We start from the raw sequence: 23,804 nt of genomic DNA on the forward strand, positions 1-23,804 counted from the left end.
ATTTTCGAAAGCTCTTCCAAAAGGGACGCTTCGGGATGGTGGCCGACCCGTCCTACAATCCCAAAGCGTCAGTTTTCGACAAGTTGGGAAACCCAGAGCATTATTATTTGACACGTTGGTAATGAGACTCAAAAATCAACTTTTCTTAAAAAAAACCCAAACACCTTTAGCGTTGGAAATATTAAAATTCTGCATTTGAATTTCTTCTCCAAAACTACACAGTGCCCCTTTAACATGCTAATGGGAACATCACCACTTTAATTTTATCTTAGCAAGTGATCCATTTTACTTCACATATGCTCTGTGAAAGCACACTAATAAAGGTCTAGTGTTTAAAAAAAGCCCACAGAAATTGCAACAAATTGAAAGTGAACATTGGAAATGTGTTTTTCTGATGTGTTGCTGATAAGGCACACATTAAATATCATAAATGTATAAATATTAAATAATAAATATTCATTGAAATCCAATTATGATGATATGATTATATGTTATGTATTTATTTAATCCTCTGAGAACAGCTTGTTCATTCAGTTATGGAAAAAAATAATATAATATAATATAATATAATATAAGATAATATAATGTAAGATAATATTTCTGAGTTTGAATTACTTCTCCAAAACTACACAGTGACACTTTAAGCAAGACCTGAATATTTCACCTCTGTCTATGGCTATGCTGTTGTACATATCATGTCTCAACATGACCTGGCATTGTCAACATTTGTTTTTTATTTTTACTTATTTTTTTCTTTTCTTTTCTTTTCTTTTCTTTTCTTTTCTTTTCTTTTCTGAACTGAACATGAAAAAACCCACTGTCATATTCACAGTATGATAGTAATATGTTATTGAATCTAGCAGTGATTTTGATAACTTGATGGACTGTAGTGGGTCAAATTTGCTTGTGCCTCCATGAACTTCCACTAGAGTTTGCACAAGAGTCAGTATTTTCCTTCTTTTTACCAGAATGAGAACAAAAGTGTTGGAGGTGAGTTATTTCTGTGGGAGACTCCACCACTCTCCTGACATGGTGTTAATATTTAGCTGCTGGTTAATCCTGGGGGATCAGGTGTCTGTACTATGTTGAGCAGTTTTCAGAAAAGCCAAAAGCCTCAGCTGTTTACCTCCAGCTGGATCGTGAAGGAGTGATTTGTTTGAAAGCTGTAGAGTAGGCAAACTGTCAAGAGGGACTACAGCGATGTCTCCAGAGCTGCTGACTGTCATCGTGGCTTCAGGTGAGTGTAGCACTTTTTATTTCACTTCACTGTCAGAATCCAGCTTTCACATTAAACTGGTTGAACAAATTAAAATATGGTCATCAAATAAGAGGAAAACCTAATCTTCTGCTTATTTGACCAATGCATTAAATCAGGAGAGGAGATGTGTCTGCATGAACAGTATGATAATGGTTTAAGCAGTCCAGTTCGAGGGTAATGTGTTAGCTGAATATTAAAAGTCTTTTGGAAGGCCGACTTAATCAGGTGTGTAGGTAAAGACTGACGCCCTCAAACAAGACAAAAATAACAGGCAATAATTCTGCAATTATGTTTAATTTTCACGAATCAGCTTCAACATCAAACCTTTCAGTATGTGTCACATGACTGTCAACAGAATAACAGAAGTGTTTCATTCATGCAGTGTAATCATTTTGGACATTTTAACATTATATTTTTTATTATTTATACTGTATGTAATATATATATATATATATATATATATATATATATACATACAAGTCAACTATACAGCTTATGTTATATAAAATAAATCAGGTTACTGATTCTGTGGCCATTGATATGCGATGTTCCAGCATAGATACTCTAGCCACCAAAACTACAACAGAGAACTATCTATTTTTAAGTTTCTTGAAGAAGTTTCACCTCTCATCCAAGATGCTTCTTCAATTCTGAAATTCATGAACTGAAGAAGCCTCTTGGATGAGAGGAGAAGATCATCACAGATCATCGGATTCATGTTTTTAATTCATTTTACACATCAACATAAATCAGACTACACAGAAATATGTACTGTAACTGTCAGGGATATTTAGGCCCAAACCATCTTTTTACATTTTTAATCACTGGGGAAAAAAAGCCACTTCAAAAATAACAAAAAAACCTATGAAAACAAGGTGTCTCTTGCTTGTGATAAGTAAAAAAAGTTGTCGAAAAAGTGTCCTATTTCTTTCTGAAATGCCTCTTTCTTGTGTGATTCTTTGACAAATATACTTGGTAAGATCAAGATTTTTTGCAGTAATTAGAAAAAGATTATGTAATTTTGTTCTATAATAATAAATAGTTCTGTAGGATCTGATTGAATGACCAATTACTTTTTTCAAAAAAACACCCTAAAACATTTACAAATGGCAGGCCTCACTGCATTTGCACAGGCATCACACAAACACTTTACTGGTATTTGGTGTCCAGAGAGTCAGAGATACATTGAGGGGGCGGCCACTTCTTCTTCTACTGTCTTTGTGTACTCTAACATGTCCACATGTAGCCTGCTGTGTTCCCCTCTGCAGCAGTAACATTATGCTGTGTCTCTTCTCCACCTCAGTGTCCTGTGTAGCGTTTTGTTTAGTGATCTTGATGATGGTGGTGGTCTTCTACAGAAAGGATCCTCTCTGCTGCAGATTCAGACCCTACACGACAGAAAACTACACAGTAAGTACAACTTTCTTCTACAGTAACCACAGAAAGGTGCCAGACTTCAGTCACATCAACTCTGACCCCCTCATGATGTGTATGTCGCATTTTACTGAGCTAGATGTGAAAAGTTGAGCTAATTTTAACTAGGCTACTTAACTGGGTTGTCCAGTATTTGTGTTTTTTTATTTTTATTTTTACTGTTTTTAAATCTAGCCTGCTGCTTTGTGTTTTATTTATTATCAAATTAGGCAACTTGTTATTTTGTACATTTTCACAAACACAGGGAGGACTTACATAGGTCTGCATATACAGTTCTGTATTGCTACTCTATTTCCATTTTTGCAGGCTAGTTCTTTTATTTCAGAAATGCACCAAAACATGGCATCATTGAAATGGAAATGAAAAGTTCAAGTACCTTATACTGTAAGCATAAGAAGTCCACTGCAGAGTTGCCACATCATGTGAAAATATAAATTAATGCTCATTTAGGCCTATTCATTAATCTTGATATGCTAATTTAGACTTTCTAGGCTGCGTAACTTTCATTATAAGACACAAATATGATTTGTGGCTCCAGACAGATGTTTTTGGCGAGGGTCGGGACAAAAATGGCTCTTTTGATGGTAAAGGTTGCTGACCCCTGTCCTATGAGAATCACAAATCTCATGAAAAGTCAACTTTTCATGAGCTCAGAAAAACAGAATAACTTAACCCTTTATGACGATGCATTTTCCAGCTAATCCAAGATCATTTTTATAGAGTTGATTAGATAAAGAAGACATAGAATTTTCTCAGCCTATAAAGGAACACTTTCAGAAACATCCAAATTCTAAATCTCCAAATTTGGAGATACATGAATTTAACTGAACAGGAAGAGAAAAAATAACTTAATCAGAAAAGTAATGAGTAACTTATGTTTTCAAATGAATGCAGTGTAGTAAAAAACAAAACAGAACAAAAAAAACAAACATATTTGTTTCTGAGATGTAGTGGAGTAGAAGTATAAAGTTGCATAAAATGAAAATACTCAAGTACAATTGTATACCAATGTACTTGGTTAAATACCACCACTACCAAATAGTATGCATAAAAATACAACTTTATTTATTAATCAGACCATTCAACCACAAATGTATTTTAAATATATATATATTATTATAAAAATGAAATAATGGACATCATTTTCAATAACTAAGAGAAAAATAAGGAATCTAGGCGGCTGTATTTCATTAATTTCATACCCTGCCATCCTAACAACAACAAATCATGTTTTGTGTCTTACCTGAAGTATCTCATGCAGATTGTCTTGTTTCATTTGACTAGATTTGCCTCCAATCCAATTCAATGTAAGTTAATGGAAACCCGTTAACTCACACCATTTAAAAAGTACACTAAAATAAAATCAACATCTCGTCCAGAATCAGTGTTAGCATTACATCATCTACTGAATGCAAAGAAATAGTCCCTAAAAATTAGAGACAGGCCACTATTAAAGTTCTGAGATGGATGCAGAGCAAATTAATTCACATCTATTAGCTGGACTGGATATGATTAGAGCTGAAGTAAGTGAGAAAAATCGTTTTTGTATTAAGCCATAATCTGGTTATGAAAGGCCAGAAAATTGTTTAGCTTAGATGATAATTCAGATAATTCATCATTCCAGATTCAAAAATTAACAACGATGTGTGCTATTTCACGTTTGCTGGGTGATGTAACACCAATGCTCTTTCCCCCTGTTGCAGCCACAACAAAATACAAAGTTGGCTTAGTTCCTGGCGACATTTTAAAAAGGACACCATACCTGAGAACAAGATTGAAAAAATAAATTATTTTTATTCACAAATGATACTGAAATTAACCAAAACTATAAGTCTAGAAGCCAAATTGAACAAAGGGATGGGAGAAGTCTGGACCAGCCATGCAGTGGGCCATAGGACCCAGAGCTCCCCTCCCTCAACTAAAAAAGACAACATAACTGAACAACAAACAGAGCTGCGTAAAGAGGGTTACCAGACCTCCATTCAAAAAGAAAACAAAACACCAGCTGAGGAAGAAGACAAACACTCAGTCAGGACTGCTCGGTCTGTGGAAGAGAGAGCTCCTTTCTCCAACCTCCCATAAATATGTGGCAGGGCTAACTGCCTGGTGAGGAGACCTGAGAGGGAGGGAAGGAGAACAGAGGAGGAGGAAACACAGAATGGAGAGAGGGAGCCCGTAACACCCCCTCAAGAAAGAGAGCACTTGTGCTTTATAATGTTAACAGAGGTGATCCAACATCCTAAATAAATAAATAAATGGCTGGATAAACAAATAAATATGAGAAAAATGAAAATGCAGAAAACACTGGAAATACGTAGATAGGGGGACAATGCAAGGGGGAAATAATACAGACATAAATGCAAAATAAATACGTAAATAAATAGATGGATAACTTGAAATGTTCCCTCTGTGTGAATTATAATGCCGTTATTGCTGTAGATGATGAAATAGAACAAAGCAGTATAGGCTATTTTACTGCCAGGAGTAAGATTGTTTAGAGCAACTTAAAATAAATTCTTAACATTGTAAAGTCATAACTAATCCCTGATGATCTCTGTGTTACCAGGATGATTCTCCACATTACCACAGCAGGCACTCTCTGATCGGCATCTCCCATAATGAGCACCGCGCTGCCATGAACCAGGGAGCTGTTGGCCCGCAGGTAGAAAATGGACCTGACAGCCACTGTTGCAACATTTGAAAATGCAACTGCAGCTGCCAGAACTTTCATATCACATTTCTGTTGTGTGTGCATGTAATCTAGCTTCCTGGGAGGCTGTTTATAATAGGGAAGCCAAATAACTACCACCTGAATGATGCTCTGCCCAGGCTGCCTTCCTATGAGAGCGTCCGTAAGAAAGACCGGCAGAGACAGATCCACACTATGATCTCACAGCGCTTCGGCCTCAATGGCTGCAGCGATGAGGTGAGCAGACAGGATGCTTTACTATTCAGGGGTTCCCAGGTGGCTTCCCAAGCAAAATATGTAAAACTCCTATAGTACTTAATTTTGACAGGAAAAAGGTTTAAAGGAGTAGTTCACCATTGGAAAATACACTTATTTATTTGAAAGAGTGAGATGAGAAGATCAGTACTACCGTCATCCCTGTGGGATGTTAGTCTGACTCTTGCTCTGACTCTGACTGTTGCTATAAGCCTGCCATTGGCCAACTATTTCAGTCCGCATTGTCTGCCCTTCCGTTATCTGCGTTTCAAAGTTCCCGTCTGTATGGGAAACAACAGCAACAACCTCTGCAACCTACAGTACATGTTTTAAATGGGTCTGTGTATGTAGACTGGTGGGATATGGAACTGGAGCCAGGGGGTGATTCGCCTAGCTTAGCAAAAGACTGCAAACAGAAAGAAACAGCGGGATTAGCTCTCCTCAGACTTCAAGAATATGCCAGGCAGCACCTCTAAAGCTAGCTAATTAACATATCAAATCTCATTTGTTTAATATGTATGAACAGAAATGTAAAAATGACAACTGGTAACTTTCCAGGAAAGTACATGCTGTGCACAGTCAACACAGGTTGTAGATCCCTGAACAGAAAAGATGGTACCAAACCTGGCAACCTTACTGTGAAGACAAGATGTCATTGTTACATTTCCTCCTTGAATTCATAATAAAAAAACATACAAAACATTTTACTTTTACTTTGGACAAAAGGGTAGCTGTTTCCCTCTGCTTTCAGTCTTTATGCTAAGCAATCACACCCAATCTCAAGCTCTGTAGCTAAACCAGAGGTTTTTCACTACAATCAAAGAAAATGTGAATTGTTTCTGTGAACTGACTCACATCAGCCTGTACAGCGTCAGTTTTATCCATGTTTGTTGGCATTTTTTGTACGCTCTTTTCAAGGATGTAGCAAGCTAGCTATGCATGAAGATGAAGTCCAAATTGTTAATCACACCTACACAGCTCTGATTGGTTTATTGTTCCTCCAAATAGTAGAAACATCCATCAATGAGCATAACACCAGATGTATTTGATTTGCTGAACAACTAGGCTATGAGATGTTGGCGTAATTCATACGAGGGCTAACATTTCCCACAATGCCCTGAGCTAAGATAAACCCTCTCAAGCCTCAATAGTTATTGCACAACTGTTTTCACAGGCTGAATAGTGCTCACCATGACAAGTAAACTGATATTTATGTCTAAGTCTAAATCTTTGATTGTCATGTGTGATTTCCTTTGTCACATTTCACTCCAGCCTCCACCAACGTATGAAGAAACACTTCGCCAGTCCATGGAAATTTCACCTGTACATGTGCACTCTCTGGATGTTCACCTGTCAGTCCACACCCAGGACAACTCCTCACACCTCAGTGAAGAAGACATACACAACCCCAATCAACCACCCACAGCACTCCAGGGGCCGTCTTCCTCCCGCTGCCCAGCACAGAGCTCCAGGTTCCTGTCTATCTGATGGTCCGAGCCACAGCATAAGAAAGAGGGCTACTGTTGTAAGAGCCAAGAGGCCGATGTCATCAGGGACAAGAAAAGAGGGCAGGGAATGCTGTGAGGCAGAGCTATTGATACACCAAGGTGATTCTGCTCAGAGGTATTCACAGGATAATGTCTCCGACTTAAGCTGTCCACATATACAGTATGAGAATGACATACTCTATCTCTGCATTGTTTATGCAATTACTGGCATGTTTCAGTTGTGTTTTTTAAGAATGACGTATTGAAGGATGGATTTAAAGGAATGACGAACATGATTCTGATACTGATGAGGATATTTTTGTACTGAAGCCTTTTATTCACTGTCTTTGAATCTAACAGATTTTATACCAATTAAATCCTGAATGTTCAGCACTTCCACCAGACTTTTGTTCTTATAAGAGTCTAGTTACCTCTGAAATAACACTCAGACCATCAAAGGATGGAAAAGTTCTCCACAGACAGCCAGAATAATCGCGTTCAAGTAGGATCAATAATTCACCACAATAACATGAATGTAATAAAAATGTGTTTTTTATAGCTATAGAGAGTACCTCTATAGGGAAACTGGAATTTACTCAACAGTTTGGTGGAGTTTAGTCACAGACATCACTCTAGCATGTATAAGCATGCTAACAGTTGATGCAATAGCTGTTGAGACAATTCACTCTAAATGAGCCATAAGTATCTGCTTTGAGCCAATCTATTGATTACATGTTGAAATATTTGGCTAAATAGGTGAAAAAGTTGACCTGCTGGTTGTGTCACCATATACTGTAAGTCATTGAATCAACCAGGTCATTGGGATTCATCCGCTGGGGACCATGAATATCTGTACACATGTTCATGCTTATCAATCCAGTAGATGTTGAGATGTTTGGCTAGAAAGGTGAAAACTAGGAGATAAGTCAGGGAATCAACAAATCACTGGTAAATCCTCTGGGCAACCATGAAAATCTGTTCCAGATTTCAGTGGAACAAATATTTTAAAGCAAACTGTCTTTCACACTGACTCTCTACAATCATTGCAGACAGTAAAACTAAAAACACTGTCTGGATTAGGTCAACTACAAAGCTCTTTTGTAAGTCCAGGCATTGCTTAAACAGTAACTCTGTGCGGCCTGTGCTCATCATTCATGACGGCTACTTTGAATGTGAGAGGTAAAGTACGACAGCACTGGGTTACTCTTTAACCCAGATCAAACACTAACCACAGGAAACACAAACCCTCCACATGCAGGAGGCACCTGGGTGAGACTGCACACTCCAAATGATACTTCTTTGTAGTGCATCTATTTGAGGATGGCCTGCACTGATACTGGCCTGGACTGACAACCAAGAATGCGGATCTTTAATGATGCCAGTGGCTATTCAGTAACTCCATTTGTTCTACAGGTACAGAGAAGCTAATGGTACATTATCCAGTCAGGCAATGGAGTGCACATTGACCCACAAACAGGGATTTACCCTCAGCCAGCTAAGTATTAACACACCATGTCTGCAAACTCCTCACATCCATCATTCGTTCTGCTTCATGACAGCGTTCCAACTCCCATGCAGTGTACCAGGCGTTACCCACACTCCCTCAGCATACCACAGGCCTCGGAAATTCAGCTGTTCCTGTTTATCTCCTGATTCCTGTTAAAAGCTTTTTTCAAAGAACTCCTGACAAAATGTCTTACTGATAAGCTCGTGCTATTCACAACACATTTTATACAGGGATTGTTCATATAAACAACATGGCCTGATTAAGGAAGACTGGTGATTTACCCAAAGTGACTGAGTAAGCATAGACCATATGTTTTTTAAATTATTTCTTTTTGAGGGGAAACATATTCTATTAATGAATAGACCTGCAATATCAATGTGCAATTTGGACTTCAACACTGGCACGTACTAGGACAAAATCAAAGTGAGGAGCTCACACATTAATGTTACACTGATTGTACGACATCTTGTGGTCTTTTTGGGTATTGCACTTTTTAAACGACAATTAAAAGTGTTTTTTTTTTTCTCTCCACACACTTGTAAATTAATGTCAACTTTTGATCACTTTTCAGAGCAACTAAATTTGTGTGATCAATTAAGTAATAAAGTGAAAGCTTGACCTTGATAAATCATCATATGTGAACACTTAAATCTGCTTAAAAGGGATTGCTGGGATATAGTTGTCAGCTACACATCAACAACTGTACCATCATCTGCCAGCTCATTGCATTAAAGCCGACCGTCCCCTCTGTCCATATGCATGCAGAGAATACTTTACTGCTGGTGTTCGCAGGACAGTGATGTATTCAACATTGACTCCATAAAACCAAACTGAGGAGCACATAATGTAGCAGTGATTCTATGACATCTTGTGGTCTGTTACTGGTATTGCATTTCTCCAACCATAGATTTTTTTTTTTTCCTGTAAAGAACCTTTAGAACTTTAACTACAATAAATAATGTGGCTTCTTTAGCAACAATTGCAGTTATTATTAAAGACACATCCTCAGTGGATGTGAGACTTTAAAACTATAATCCACCCTTTGTGTGTTGTTGACAATAGTGGTCCTACAGATCCCACTGCTTTGTGTTAAAATATTGCAAACTCTTCGTGTATCTTGGCTAAAATGTATTTTTCTTTTATGACCTTATTAAAGGAACAGTTCGCTCAAAGATGAAAATTCAGTCATCATCTCCTCCCTCCATGCTGATGGAAAGTCAGGTGAAGTTTCATAGTCCACAACACATTTCTGGAGCTTCACAGCAGAGCAGCCTTCAAGTATTCTCCTAAACAACTGAAGTAGCTGGGGACTTGTTTTAAAACGTAAAACAAAAAAAACCCAAACACAAGATGGCTCCATACAGCTTGTCATGCGTAATCTAAGTCTCCGGAAGCCCTAAGCTCCCAAATTGATTTTAACACACCTTTTTCACAATGAGTCACAATCATCACTGCAGCTGCAGTGAAAAGTGTGTAAGGGTGTACATAACATCTTTTTAAATCAAGTTGGGATCTAGGGGCTTGATTTATGCTGGATGAGCTGTATGGAGGCATTTAATGTTTTTTTTTCTGTTGTTTTCTTACATTCTCATTTTTTTAATGTTCATTTTCGAGTGAACTTTTGGTAACCCATGCCAACGCAACAAACTAGGGTACAGATTTGATGAACAACATACATGACCATAAATCCTTATGGAAGTATTTCATGCTTTAACATTATATGGTCTATGAGAGGACATAAATATTCATTGTTTGCCAAAAGGTCATTGACAGATACAAAATGTACTGAATGTGAGCCTACATAGCACAGTTGTTGTTTGAGTGGATGGGGTCTTTCTAGCCAACCGTCAGAGATCACATGTTATGGATATGGTTTGATCAGATTTGATTGACAGTGGTGTCTCATAAGCAAACAACCCAAAAGTTGTGAAAAGTAAAATAAGACTTTGAGCGTTTTCAGAATAGACATTCCAAGCTCAAACCAAAAACTGCCATCAGATTCTGATTCATAGGCTGTTCAGTTCTGATTGGTATGAGGGAACAACATGCCATCACAGTTTCCTGAACAGAGAACTTCAAACAGTGTCAAAAGCACTGAGACACCAACAGAAACATCTCATGTGAAATAACTGTTTTGTTCTTGTAGGATCCCATTGTTTACAAGAGAACAGTTTTCTGGCATTTGAAAGCAACACAATGTAACTTCCTGTAAAAAGACATGTGATTGTTGAGTCTCATCCTTAGATCGTCACATACTGACACTTTGGGTTGGCGTCCGACCTGAGCTGCAAACCCAAAGCGCTGGTATTTGATGCTCTGGGGATGTGACTCAATAAACTATCTTTCACCAGGAAGTTACATTTTGTTGCTCTAAGCAGTTACCACTATAACACAATAAAACCCTCAACACAAAACCCAAGTTAACAAATGAAAAGATTTTGGCATACAAACCTTTAATACAGTTAATAAAGAACATATTCAGTATTATGACAGTGAAATCTCTGGTACATCCTGGGTGAACATAAATTATCTCAATGAACTATAAGTGTGCTGATTGAGTCCAGCCCATGGTTACACACCTCTAATCTGTTCATGTGTGACAGAGTTGAACTTCTGTTTATTAAGTCCAACAGAGAGTGTCACATAATGATGGAGCTCAGAGACAGGAAGCTGAGCAAGATGGTCTGCTGTTCACGTAGATCTCTGGTAATCAGCTGAGGTGTCAGTCAAAACAAATCCTTCTTGGTCAACGCCAACAATACCTGGGGAATAATGACCTCCCAGTCCAGTCCAGTTAGCTTCAGACCATGTCCACCAGTTTAAACTTGCCCTCCTGTTTGATTGGCAGGATGTTGATGAAGGTCTTGTAGAGCACAACTCCTTTAGGCAGCTTGGTGATGACCTTGGTGGACTCGACGCTGCGTGGTGCTGGGATGTAGACCTCCTTGGTGAACCTGACGTATCCGTCCTCCAGAGCAAAGAGCGTATTGTTGGTTCCCATTCCCACCTGCAGGAGAGGGAAGGAAGCGGTGCACATTGAGAATGTGGACATTTAACTACATCAAATTAATGTTTTTGGACAGAGTAAGTGTAACTTACATGAGCTCCTGGGTGATACCTCATCTGCCTCTGGGTTGCAAGGATGTTACCCGCATGGACAAAGTTACCTGGTGAGCAAAGGAATGTTTGTTAAATAACTTTCAAATAACATATATTCACACAGCAGGGCGCCATAACAATGTGTGTTCAAGGTAATGAAGGAACATTTCACCCAGTGCAACAACTTGGCTTACTAACGTGTTTTTAACACACACACACACACACACACACACACACACACACACACTCAAAATTCTTGATAGTAGTCATTGTTGGTTTGGGTCTTTTTATGGGATGTGGCTGAATTTGAGCTTGTGGATGAAGAGCCACAGTACTAACAGGAAGTGGTTTCAAATGATTTGTTCATACCATCCTGTTTCTTGAAGCCGTATCTCCTGCCAGGGCTCTTTCCTCCGAGGTTCTTACTGCTCCCACCAGCCTTCTTAGACGCAAACCTCACAGAGTCTAGAAGAGAGGACTGGCCAGGCACCAACAGACCTGAGACCAGCGGCACAGAGAAATGTGAAGTCACACAGACGTCCCTTTTCAGCCCTGATATTTCTCAGTCACTGTAGCTCAAACTTCATTTAAAATTTGACAGTTTGTCAGGATCTCACTTAAAGTATTTAAAGTGCATTCACAGTTAAACACATTGTAACACCTTTTACGAATTATTGAAACTGTCATAGAGACCATATACTTTTCACAACAAAATCCACAGTGGAGGGCAGCAGACATTTTACTGGCAAGATAAAGTACCACAGTAAGTTGCTGTGTCCAAAATTTTGCTATCATACATCATAAATTCACCCCGTACATGAGAAGTCGTTGCTGGCAATCATGGCATTGTTACAAAAAGATAATACGTGAGGCACAACATGAGTTTTGTCATGTTTACACTGTTATGTGTTGTCTATGACATTTGGTGCACATTTATACACTTGCACGACTGTAGCGTCGCTAGTTAGGTTAGCATGTAAAACAGCAATTGTTTAAAACGGATGTGAACAGAAAGCACGGAGTTACCGGCAATTAACACATCATATTTCAAGAGCTATTTGTGAATTTATTATGAATGTATAAAATACAAATGTATATATTTGATACCTGCTCTGGACTTGAGCATCAAGGACGCCAGCGCTGCCATCTTGAAAAATGTCGGTGCGTCACTTACGTATGTGCGTCACATCCGGATATTTTTGCTGCATTCAAGTTCCCCAAGACAGACGCCGGACCGTCACGACACACTGGAAATGCTGTTCATCATTAGCTCCCAAATTGTAGCTAAATGTTATCAAAAGTAACAGTAACACGATTAACAAAAGACTGCAAACAATGTTTTTTTTTTTTTTTCTATAACTGGGGATTTGTAAGCGTTCCGGGATGAAAGATAAAAGATTGTCACCTACGCCATGTTTATGAGTTATGGAAGTGTAGGATCGTCCCGATTATAATGAACGCAACATTTCCTTGCAACCCGCGGAAATCAACTGAGCTCTGCTGCGACAGAAAGACAGAAGTTAACGTGGTGTGAGTTTATCTAAATAACGTTGCAAACAAGAGCTAGCAGGTAATGCAAGTAGCAATCATTTAGCCAAATATCGTACTTCTTAATGAACTCGTGTCTGTATGCAAGATATCGTAGAAAAGGAATATGCAAAGCCGTGTTTAAAGCCATTCAACAAACGTTTGCTTTCGTCTCTCTGTATGGTAATACTGTAGTGAGTGTTCGTGTTTCTTTAAGGAAATAATACTGTGCCAAACTCAATTTAAAAAGTTACTCATTTGTTTCTTATCGCTGTGTTCTAGTAATATATCTAATTCATTAAGCAGCAATCAATAATGTGTAACAAGCCGCCTGTACCAAGTATAAAGAACACAATTTCATTGGAATAAGTTCCTCTTAGTGGGCTATATGTACACCACGTTTAGTAAACTACTCATACTTTGTGTGTGCTCTAGGTTATGACCTAACAGATGATAAAATCACATCACACACTAAGAAAAGTACATTTGATAGGTTTCTGAGTTGAGCTTGGTGGGTTACCGGAGGAAAATGCACTTGGGGGGGAAGAATAGTCTGTACGATGGTGACCCTGTACTAATCCTGGATTCATATCTCATATACAGTAACTTTTGCTCTGACGTGAAAGAACATGGGCAGCTACAGTGACTCCACCAGTGACCTCGACGAAGAGTTGCCTGTGTTTGACTTCCTCCAGCCCGGTGGACACCTCAGCCAAGCCTCCCAGAACATAGGTGGCTCTAATGCAGAAGAGGCAGCCATTCTCTCCTCAGCAAAGGGCAATGCAGGTGCAAGTATAGGAAGAGCTGATGTAATGATGATTAGCAGCGATTCTGATGACGATGCACCTTATGTCCCTCTGGCACAGAGACTCAAACAGAGACAAGACAATGTGATTAGGACCTCCTCCACCGTCACTAATGGGAAAGATGCTGAGCAATATTCGCCATCCAATCTGGCCGCCTCACGTCTCTCTTGCCAGAATGGCTTTTCAGAGTCAGCGCGTCCACTCAGCCTCCATCAGATGAGAACAGTGAACTCAGATGGCTCAGAGGATTCGGCGGCGGCTCTCCCTCAGCGATGGCTGCCTCCAAAGCCTCTCTCCAACACAGGAAGTACTGACACGTCTCCTGCCAAAAGGAAACCTGCCAAGCGGACGGCGGAGGAGATCCAGTCCTCCAGGGAGGAGGCTCTGAGGAGGAGAGAGGCCAGGGAGAGACAGCAGAGGGGCAAGGGGGAGCTCAGGCAGGAACAAGAGAGACAGAAGGCAGAGAGGAAAGCTTTGGCAGAGGCTGCCAAGGCTCTGAGGCCAGAGGAATGTATAAAGCACATGGTGGTGGCTGTGGACCCAGGTAAAGACGAAGCACCCTTGGCACTTTGCACAAGTGGTTGAAAATCACTTTAAAGTCAGTCACAACTGTAAATTTGTTGTAGATTGTGAAGTAAATCCTAGGTGCTTATTGTTTTGTGTGTCAAAGCAATTATTGAGGCTGTCTCATTTCTTCATTGTGGCTCTGTGTGTGTGTCTGCAGCTCTGTTACAGCTGGAGGGAGGTGGGACTCTGCTGGCGTCGGTGCAGGCTCTGGGTTGTAGCTGCGCCATAGAGAAACAGCCCCTCCCACGCAGTGTGAGCTGGATGAGGAGGACTCCCTGTGCACAGGTGATAACAGACACTCTTACATTATTTTCCCATTGCTGTGTTCTAGTCAAGGTGAAGCATGAATATATACTTGTCAAAAGTCTTGTGACACATTGCTGTAATTGCCTCCAACAAATAAGACAATGGGTTAGAATGAGGAGCAGTTACGAGTGCTCATTTAATAATAACGCCGCTAAATGAAATCCTTCATAATGAGTGATGTGGTACTGATTTCCTGTCTGGTCCCTGTGTGTCTCAGCCAGATGATGCAGTGTGTCTACCAGAGGCCCATGTTGTGATGCAGATGACAGTGGATGACATCATCACTCTGATCCACAGCTACATTCAGGTTAGAGCTGCATTGATTAATCAATTAGTTGTCAGCTATTAAATTAATCTGCAAGTATTTTGATAATCAGTTCATTGGTTTGAATTTTTTAAGGAATAAAAGTCAAACTTCTATGATTCCAGCTTATTAAAGGACAAGATCACCCTAAAATAAATGTTCAGTCATTATTGGTGGCGCAGTCTGAAGTGTGTGCATGAGCTCATCTGTGCATCGAGGGTGTAAATAACATCTTTTCAAATTAATTTGGGACCTCAGGGCAGACTTGGATTACGCCGGACGAGGTGTATGGAGCCATTTTATGTTTTTTTTGGTTGTGTTTTCTGATTAAAAACAAGTCCCCAGCTATTTCAGTTGTTTAGGAGAATGCTGCAACTCTGTTTTGCCGTGAAACTCCAGAAATGTTTTGTGGATACAAAACTTTACCTGACTTTCCATCAGCATGAGGGGAGGAGATAATGACTGAATTTTCATTTTTGGGTGAACTTGTCCTTTTAAATGTGAATATTTCCTGGTGTCTTTCCTCCTCTATGACAGTAAACTGAATATGTTTGGTGTCTGGACAAAACAAGACATGGGGACGTCATCTTGGACTTTGGGAAACACTGATCGACATTTTTCACCGCTTTCTGACATTTTATAGAAAAAACAACAAATCGAGTAAATGAGAAAATAATTAACAGATTCACCGACAACAGACATATTTGTTAGTGGGGCAGTTTTTCTTGCTGCTTGTCACAGTTAAACTACACTATCAACACAGAGACTGACCTTGCTGCTCTAAAATGACATCAAACTTTCATGAAGCTGATGGGAAAATGGGGTCAGTGTAAAAAGGAACAGTAACAGGATGGAGTTAGAGCAGAACAGATGGAGGAATTTTAGATGCATCACAACAGAAAATGACATCTAACAGAGCAATAGACTAATAAGTAGAAGTATAGTAATTAAAGAATATGAACAACATTAAATATGAGTGTACACATAAGAAGAAACAATTCAGTTGACATTAACGACCACACAGCTTAGCAGACCATATTTGTTTCAAGTGTGAAGCACCATTGTTCCATCAACAATAACACAAATTAGTAATGATAAATAGCTAACAGACAAAGGCTATAATAGCCATCATACATCATCTTCAAACAACAGCATATTACAGTTCTCTCAGATGGCAGAAGGGGTTTAGAACCCATATTGCAGTGGGAATAAAGCTGCTTTTTAAAATACTTAGTGGTCTTGGTGGGCAGTGATTTATAGCCTCTCCCAGAAGGTAACAGCTACTACAGGCAGAGTAGAGGGTGAGTGGGATCTGAGATCATTTTCCTCATCCTTCACAGGCCATGAATGCAAATACAAAGGAATACTGTTTGCAACAAGCTTGATTTTTGTGTAATATAAAAATATATCAAAGTTATTAAAGGTTGAGACTGTTGTAATTCTCTGTGTTTCGCAATTCACGAAAAACCCCAAACCACCAGTACTTTCTGACTCCCCCACTCCGTCTGTCACAAATCTATACTCATTAGCCACAACATTAAAACCACTGACAAGTGCTGTAATATTGAGTCCTGGCATTTATGTGGAGGACACACATCACCCATCCAAACACTGTTAACAGTGCTCCCCCCAGCAGGACAATGTGCTCTGACACACCACAAAAACTGCTCAGGAACAGCTCGAGGAACACAATAAAGAGCCCAAGGCTTTGAGCGGGCCTCCAAACTCCCCAGATCCCAATCCAATCGAGCATCTGCGGGACGTGCTGGAACGAGTCCGACACATGGAGGCTCCACCTCCCAGCATACAGGACCCAGAGGATCCACTTCAAACGTACTGGTGCCAGACACCGCAGGACGCCGCGGTGGTCTGATGACCATGCCTGGACAGGTCAGAGCTGTTTTGGCTGCACAAGTGGAACCTGCAAAATATGACGTGGGTGGTTTTAATGTTGTGGCTGATCAGTGTATGGTTTAGATTTTTTATTTTATGATACATACTAATTTCCTGTTCAGTGTACACTACTCAAACAAATAAAAAAAGTGAAAATCGGTTTACTGGATTGAACATCAGTTTTAATATTTAAAATGTGCCATATTATATTGTATTATTGATCTCAGCCACATTACCCAGTCTTATCTGTTGATAGCTGTCTTACTGATCTATTCAGCTCCTCTTACACCGATATACTCTCTAATTCAGGAGGAGAGGCATGGCAGGTCCGAGTCGGGTCCCACTCTGACGTCCTGGGTGCAGGAGCAGCAGAGGCGGAACCCCGGCAAGACTCTCAGCATGGTGGTCATCGACCTGGAGAAATACTTCAGGTAGGGAAGGACAGCGTCTACCAGAATCAGAATTTGGAGCTGGTGGGCTTTTGAATTCAAGAATACTTAATTCCATTAAGGATTAATTATAGACTTGTTCCATTGTTTTGTCAGTCTCAAAACTCTGAGATATCCAGTTTACACTGATGGGAAATGGACAAAAGTAACATTGGAACATTACATTGGAGAACCAGGAAGCTGAGAATCAACCAGTAGTTCCAACAACAATCTATTCAGTCATATTGGAGGTGGTAGTAGTCTAGAGACTGCTGGTTTGATTCGCTGTTCCAGCTTGGGCAACAGAATCAACATAGGGGAGGGGGAAAGGGAGGACACAGGAAAAAGCTAGTGTTGAGGAGCCCTTGAGCAAGACTCTCAATTACTCAGCTCCTGTGGTTCAGTGTCTGACAGCAGAGGACTGATTGATTGGGTGGAGAAGGCAGAGGAGACAAGTGGCTCCCAGTGTGTACATGTACAACAGTGTGAAGTTTAGCACTCAGCGACATGTTGGAAAACAACAAGGAATGGCACTCAGATACAGCATTAGCTAACACATCTGCTGCTGCCTTAGCATGTTGAAACGTGTCACCTATCACTGTCAGCAGCACTGTCAGCAGAGTCTGGCTGAGTGCGGCTGGAAACACTGTGAGAAAGGTGTGTGAAGAGAAGAAATGGAGTAAAGAGAGCTGTCACACTTTGAGACCAGAGGATGTCCAGAGTAAAAAGAGATGTCACTTTTTACCCTCAGATCCCAGAAGTCCCAAAGCCAGAAGAGGTTTCGCGAAGCCGTCGCGGGTGAGGAGCATGGGGGAGGAAAAGCGAAGAAACGGAGGAAGAATGGTGGAGCTGATGTGTTACCGGAAGTGTCACGAGTTGAAGTAGAGGAGGTACATTTATTGCATTTTTCATCATTTAGAGAAGAAGAGTAAAAATGAGAAATTCCACACTTGCTATTTGTTTAAATATGTACTTTATTTTTTCTACCTTAAAATGAATGTACCCTTTAATAATGATGTAATTTATAATCAATGGAAAATGAATAGAATTTTAATACATTATGGTATTTTATTTTTAATGGATTTTCTGAATAATTTAAGGGCTTTGTAAAGGGTAAAAATGCCTTAAAACTGACCCCTAGAAAGACAGACATCCCTTCATTTATACCTTAAATGCACAGTATGTAATTTCTAATTCCCAGGGTCTCTTAATCAAAACAAAAGACATACGTAGTGTGGGATCATGGAAGTTGCTGTCCTCATTGTTCAATAATCACCATTGCTGATGAACATGTAAAGTATCTACATAACTTGGTTTTATTCATCTGAAGTTTGTGTTGAACCCCTGAACTTGCACTTAATTTGAAAACTAACGTCTTTTTTTAAGGCAGACATTTCCATGCTTTGGAGAGATTTGTACCTCTTAAATCTAGAATACAGATATGGATTTTTTCAGCCAATAATGATAACAAATAGTGTTATCAATGACCGATACAACAAGATAACCGATAATTTAACATTTTTGTTTTTAAAAAGAAGTTGCAAACCTTTGCTGTAGTTTATGTACAGTACAGACCAAAAGTTTGGACACACCTTCTCATCAAAGAGTTTTCTTTATTTTCATGACTATGAAAATTGTAGATTCACACTGAAGGCATCAAAACTATGAATTAACACATGTGGAATTATATGCTTAACAAAAAAGTGTGAAACAACTGAAAATATGTCTTATATTCTAGGTTCTTCAAAGTAGCCACCTTTTGCTTTGATTACTGCTTCGCACACTCTTGGCATTCTCTTGATGAGCTTCAAGAGGTAGTCACCTGAAATGGTCTTCCAACAGTCTTGAAGGAGTTCCCAGAGATGCTTAGCACTTGTTGGCCCTTTTGCCTTCACTCTGCGGTCCAGCTCACCCCAAACCATCTCGATTGGGTTCAGGTCCGGTGACTGTGGAGGCCAGGTCATCTGGCACAGCACCCCATCACTCTCCTTCTTGGTCAAATAGCCCTTACACAGCCTGGAGGTGTGTTTGGGGTCATTGTCCTGTTGAAAAATAAATGATGGTCCAACTAAACGCAAACCGGATGGAATAGCATGCCGCTGCAAGATGCTGTGGTAGCCATGCTGGTTCAGTATGCCTTCAATTTTGAATAAATCCCCAACAGTGTCACCAGCAAAGCACCCCCACACCATCACACCTCCTCCTCCATGCTTCACGGTGGGAACCAGGCATGTAGAGTCCATCCGTTCACCTTTTCTGCGTCGCACAAAGACACGGTGGTTGGAACCAAAGATCTCAAATTTGGACTCATCAGACCAAAGCACAGATTTCCACTGGTCTAATGTCCATTCCTTGTGTTCTTTAGCCCAAACAAGTCTCTTCTGCTTGTTGCCTGTCCTTAGCAGTGGTTTCCTAGCAGCTATTCTACCATGAAGGTCTGATTCACACAGTCTCCTCTTAACAGTTGTTCTAGAGATGTGTCTGCTGCTAGAACTCTGTGTGGCATTGACCTGGTCTCTAATCTGAGCTGCTGTTAACCTGCGATTTCTGAGGCTGGTGACTCGGATGAACTTATCCTCCTCAGCAGAGGTGACTCTTGGTCTTCCTTTCCTGGGGCGGTCCTCATGTGAGCCAGTTTCTTTGTAGCGCTTGATGGTTTTTGCGACTGCACTTGGGGACACTTTCAAAGTTTTCCCAATTTTTCGGACTGACTGACCTTCATTTCTTAAAGTAATGATGGCCACTCGTTTTTCTTTACTTAGCTGCTTTTTTCTTGCCATAATACAAATTCTAACAGTCTATTCAGTAGGACTATCAGCTGTGTATCCACCTGACTTCTGCACAACACAACTGATGGTCCCAACCCCATTTATAAGGCAAGAAATCCCACTTATTAAACCTGACAGGGCACACCTGTGAAGTGAAAACCATTTCAGGTGACTACCTCTAGAAGCTCATCAAGAGAATGCAGAGTGTGTGCAAAGCAGTAATCAGAGCAAAAGGTGGCTACTTTGAAGAAACTAGAATATAAGGCGTATTTTCAGTTGTTTTACACTTTTTTGTTAAGTACATATTTCCACATGTGTTAATTCATAGTTTTGATGCCTTCAGTGTGAATCTACAATGTCAATAGTCATGAAAAGAAAGGAAACTCATTGAATGAGAAGGTGTGTCCAAACTTTTGGTCTGTACTGTACACCAGAGGGTAAGTCAGGCTGAGATGTAGTGAGGAAAGATGGTCTTGATTTTTCAAATAGTGAGCTCTGAGAATTTAGGGATGGTTTTTACGATTTGGTTAATTTAACAGGGTGGGTTCAGTTAAATATTTAAAATGAATGTGTAAATTAAGAAGAAATTAATGTACCCTTTACAATCTCCTCAATTTCTTCATGAATGACTACTAAAAATAAGTCTGAAAATTTTTTTTAATTGTTTGCCTTGTTAATTGAATGTACAGATAGAAGGATCTCTGTTTAACATACTGAATATCTTGATTTATATTCGGGGGTTTAGTGTGTTTTCAGTGGTAAATGAGGCGTTGAGGGTATTTTAAGGGATTATTGTTTGATAGTGATTCACATCATTCTGTCCTCTAACATCCCATCAGGCATTGGTGCATCTGCAGCTTCACACTGGTGTCTCAGTCCGCTTCTTGTCAACCTGGAAGGACTTCTCAGATCACATCACCATGACAACCAAAGCAGTTGCAGAAGCCCCTTTCAAGTGAGCGAGCTCTTTACCACCTCGTCTGGCTCGTTTTCTGTCAGATCAGACAATCGTTACCCATGCTCCTCTGTGTTTTCAGGCGAGAGAGGGAGAACACGGGCTTCTCTTTCTACCTGGAGAGTGAGTGGGCGGGGGGGCAGCGGGTGGATAAAGCTGGGAAGGGGCTGCTGCAGGTGTGGAAGAGACAGATCCAACAGCTGAACAGAGTCAGTCCAGACATGGCCTCCGCCATACTGGCAGCGTACCCCTCCCCACAGCTGCTCAACAAGGTACACTCATTATAGCAGCCCAGTTCTGCTATCTTTGCCCCTGAAACTTTTCTTGTAACAACGGCGGATTACTTTTATCTGGTGAATAAATATATATATATATATATATATATATATATATATATATATATATATATATATATATATATATATAAACAGATGTTAGCTGCAGCCGGATGCAGTGGCCATGTGTATGTTTCCAGACCACTCTCCTTTTCTTCTTATGTCTTTAAGTTCAGTGTAGCTTGTTAAATTTATCGCTCAAACATGGTGAACTGTTCTATCTTTGACCTCCCTCTAATGTGTTATTTATACATTTCCTGTTTTTTCTGTTGATTATATGTTCTTTATATACTGTTTTTTTAAGAACAGCATTGTACAGCTTCTAGACAAGTGCAGAGTCCCTCTTATTACAAATGCATTTTATAAATAACACATTATTGCCTGGTACCCTTTTGAATCAGGGTGTCAATTAGGGGGAGCCCACTAGGGAATTTATTGTATAGGGGTTTAACTATAAAGGCAAGAGAGCGAGGTCAAAACATTTTCAATCTTATTCAAAATAATCTGCAAACACGTTAGAATAGTATAACTTTTCTTATTTCCTTGTCATTCCACAGGCTTACAATCTGTGCAAGAGCGACTACGAGAAGATCTCCCTGCTGTCTGACCTTCTGATCCGCAGAGGAGAAGGTGTCACCTCCACAACTCGACGGGTCGGTCCGGAGCTCTCCAAACGCCTCTTCCTCATGATGAACTCCTGTGACCCTGAGCAAACTCTAGACTCCACCGTCTGACCTATGAAAGATGCTCACCAAAATTAAGCAAAGAAAGACGCCCTATGGATTAGCATTTGTGGCTAATTAGCTTAAGAAGCTAACCGAAGCTATCTGAGCTCACAATGAAGTAGTAGCAAATAAGAGGTTCATTTGTGTTATGTCTTATGAGGAGATGTAGGAAAACTGTGGTAAACATGGCCACGCTTGAGTAATAAACAAAGAAATTAGCCACCTGAATTAGCACTGTAGCGTAGCGACATCAAGGGCAACACAACAACTAGCTAATCTAGCTGCCCATTCATCTGCACAATAACAAACAAATATTACTTATTGTTTCATATAAAGTGTGATTTCACTTCAACAGAGGTAAAGAGATATTACAAATATGTCTTAATATGTTTTGTAGGGGTTGCTGTCACTGTTGCTTCTGGAATAGAAGCTAACAGGCTGATACATAACTGATGCACTGGTGGCACTGTCAAGGTCTTAGAAGCGTTAGCTAAGTGGGCTAGGCAACAATAATAGCCTTAGATATATTGGCTTGATAGTTGCTAACCTAGATCTCCATGGATGAATGATACATCGTACCAATCACGCTAAGAAAGGATTGGCGTCCTGTTACCAGGTTTGTAATTACGATTCAGTGACAGTACACATGAAAGTCACCGCCATAATTTGTGCAAGGTCCCTTGGGGCCTAGGAATAAGGTGGATAGGACCCATGTTTAAAAATAGTGGATTTTCTCCTTAAAGACATGATATGTAACAGTTCCACATTAAAATGTCTAAAAACAACTAGGCATTTGTTATATATTTTGTTGAGTTGTGTACTTATAGTATACCAAATGTTTTCAGAGAAATCTTTAATTTCATTCAAACAGATGATAATGGAAGGAGGCGAACTTAACTAAATGTAACATGAATACGAGTCGTATCAGATAGATTTTTAGTATCAATGGTGGTTGTTTAACAATGAAGACAACAACTCCCATGATCCCACACTACTTTGGCCTCATCAAACCATCCATTTTCTTTTCATTGTTTTGATTTGGAGACCCCTAGTGGCAGAAGTAACGTACTGTATGTAGTTTCAAAGCAAGCTGGGATTGATCTTGGTATAGCCTGTATTATAGTGAAAGTTTGAAGTTGTATCTTTACATATATGTTTATCTTCAATTTTGAATTGAGAAAATTTTGAATTTAAATTTAGATTTTTCTTTTTGAATTGTCAGTGCTTCAAACCAGTGTGTTCATACTAGTAAAGAGGCTCCCTTCTGTGTGGAACAGTATCTCTGTGGCTCACCTTTAATCTGGTTTAATTAAGCATTATGTGTAGTGTAACACCTCACCCATCATGTATTTGAACTGCTGTCCAATTGAATTACATGCGGCCAGCCTCTGAGCTTTCTGTGTCATTGGCTGCTCCCGCGTCTTCATTGCCTGTGTGCGTCGAGCCTTGTTTCGCCCGGCC

At 39.9% G+C, this 23,804-nt stretch overlaps 3 protein-coding genes across 5 annotated transcripts; 2 read left to right on the plus strand and 1 right to left on the minus strand.

Annotated features, from left to right (window-relative positions):
• The first annotated feature begins 1,020 nt into the window (after window positions 1-1,020).
• Window positions 1,021-7,589, plus strand: LOC311250075 (uncharacterized protein). Its single transcript, XM_084341576.1, has 5 exons — window positions 1,021-1,237; window positions 2,562-2,668; window positions 5,259-5,354; window positions 5,457-5,618; window positions 6,909-7,589. The coding sequence occupies exons 1-5, from the start codon at window positions 1,201-1,203 to the stop codon at window positions 7,122-7,124; spliced, it is 618 nt and encodes a 205-aa protein (XP_084197702.1). The 5' UTR covers window positions 1,021-1,200; the 3' UTR covers window positions 7,125-7,589.
• A 3,473-nt stretch (window positions 7,590-11,062) lies between these two features.
• mrpl27 (mitochondrial ribosomal protein L27) lies at window positions 11,063-12,940 on the minus strand. The gene is made up of 4 exons (XM_084341530.1): window positions 12,837-12,940; window positions 12,099-12,227; window positions 11,730-11,797; window positions 11,063-11,637 (listed from the first exon to the last, which is right to left on the minus strand). The coding sequence occupies exons 1-4, from the start codon at window positions 12,874-12,876 to the stop codon at window positions 11,431-11,433; spliced, it is 444 nt and encodes a 147-aa protein (XP_084197656.1). The 5' UTR covers window positions 12,877-12,940; the 3' UTR covers window positions 11,063-11,430.
• A 154-nt stretch (window positions 12,941-13,094) lies between these two features.
• Window positions 13,095-23,131, plus strand: eme1 (essential meiotic structure-specific endonuclease 1). Of its 3 annotated transcripts, none has more exons than XM_084341528.1 (9): window positions 13,095-13,299; window positions 13,860-14,606; window positions 14,787-14,914; window positions 15,153-15,242; window positions 17,442-17,563; window positions 18,312-18,450; window positions 21,168-21,283; window positions 21,366-21,555; window positions 22,176-23,131. In XM_084341528.1, exons 2-9 carry the CDS (start codon window positions 13,886-13,888, stop codon window positions 22,350-22,352), a joined length of 1,683 nt encoding a protein of 560 aa, XP_084197654.1. In that variant the 5' UTR covers window positions 13,095-13,299; window positions 13,860-13,885; the 3' UTR covers window positions 22,353-23,131. The 3 variants fall into 3 exon arrangements, with proteins under 3 accessions (XP_084197654.1, XP_084197653.1, XP_084197655.1); XM_084341527.1 differs by having other exon boundaries at window positions 13,096-13,259; XM_084341529.1 differs by lacking the exon at window positions 13,095-13,299 and adding an exon at window positions 13,345-13,450.
• The last annotated feature ends 673 nt before the right edge of the window (window positions 23,132-23,804 follow it).

Source organism: Pagrus pagrus, assembly GCF_965226575.1.
Source record: "Pagrus pagrus genome assembly, chromosome: 21".
Classification (NCBI taxonomy): Eukaryota; Metazoa; Chordata; class Actinopteri; order Spariformes; family Sparidae; genus Pagrus; species Pagrus pagrus.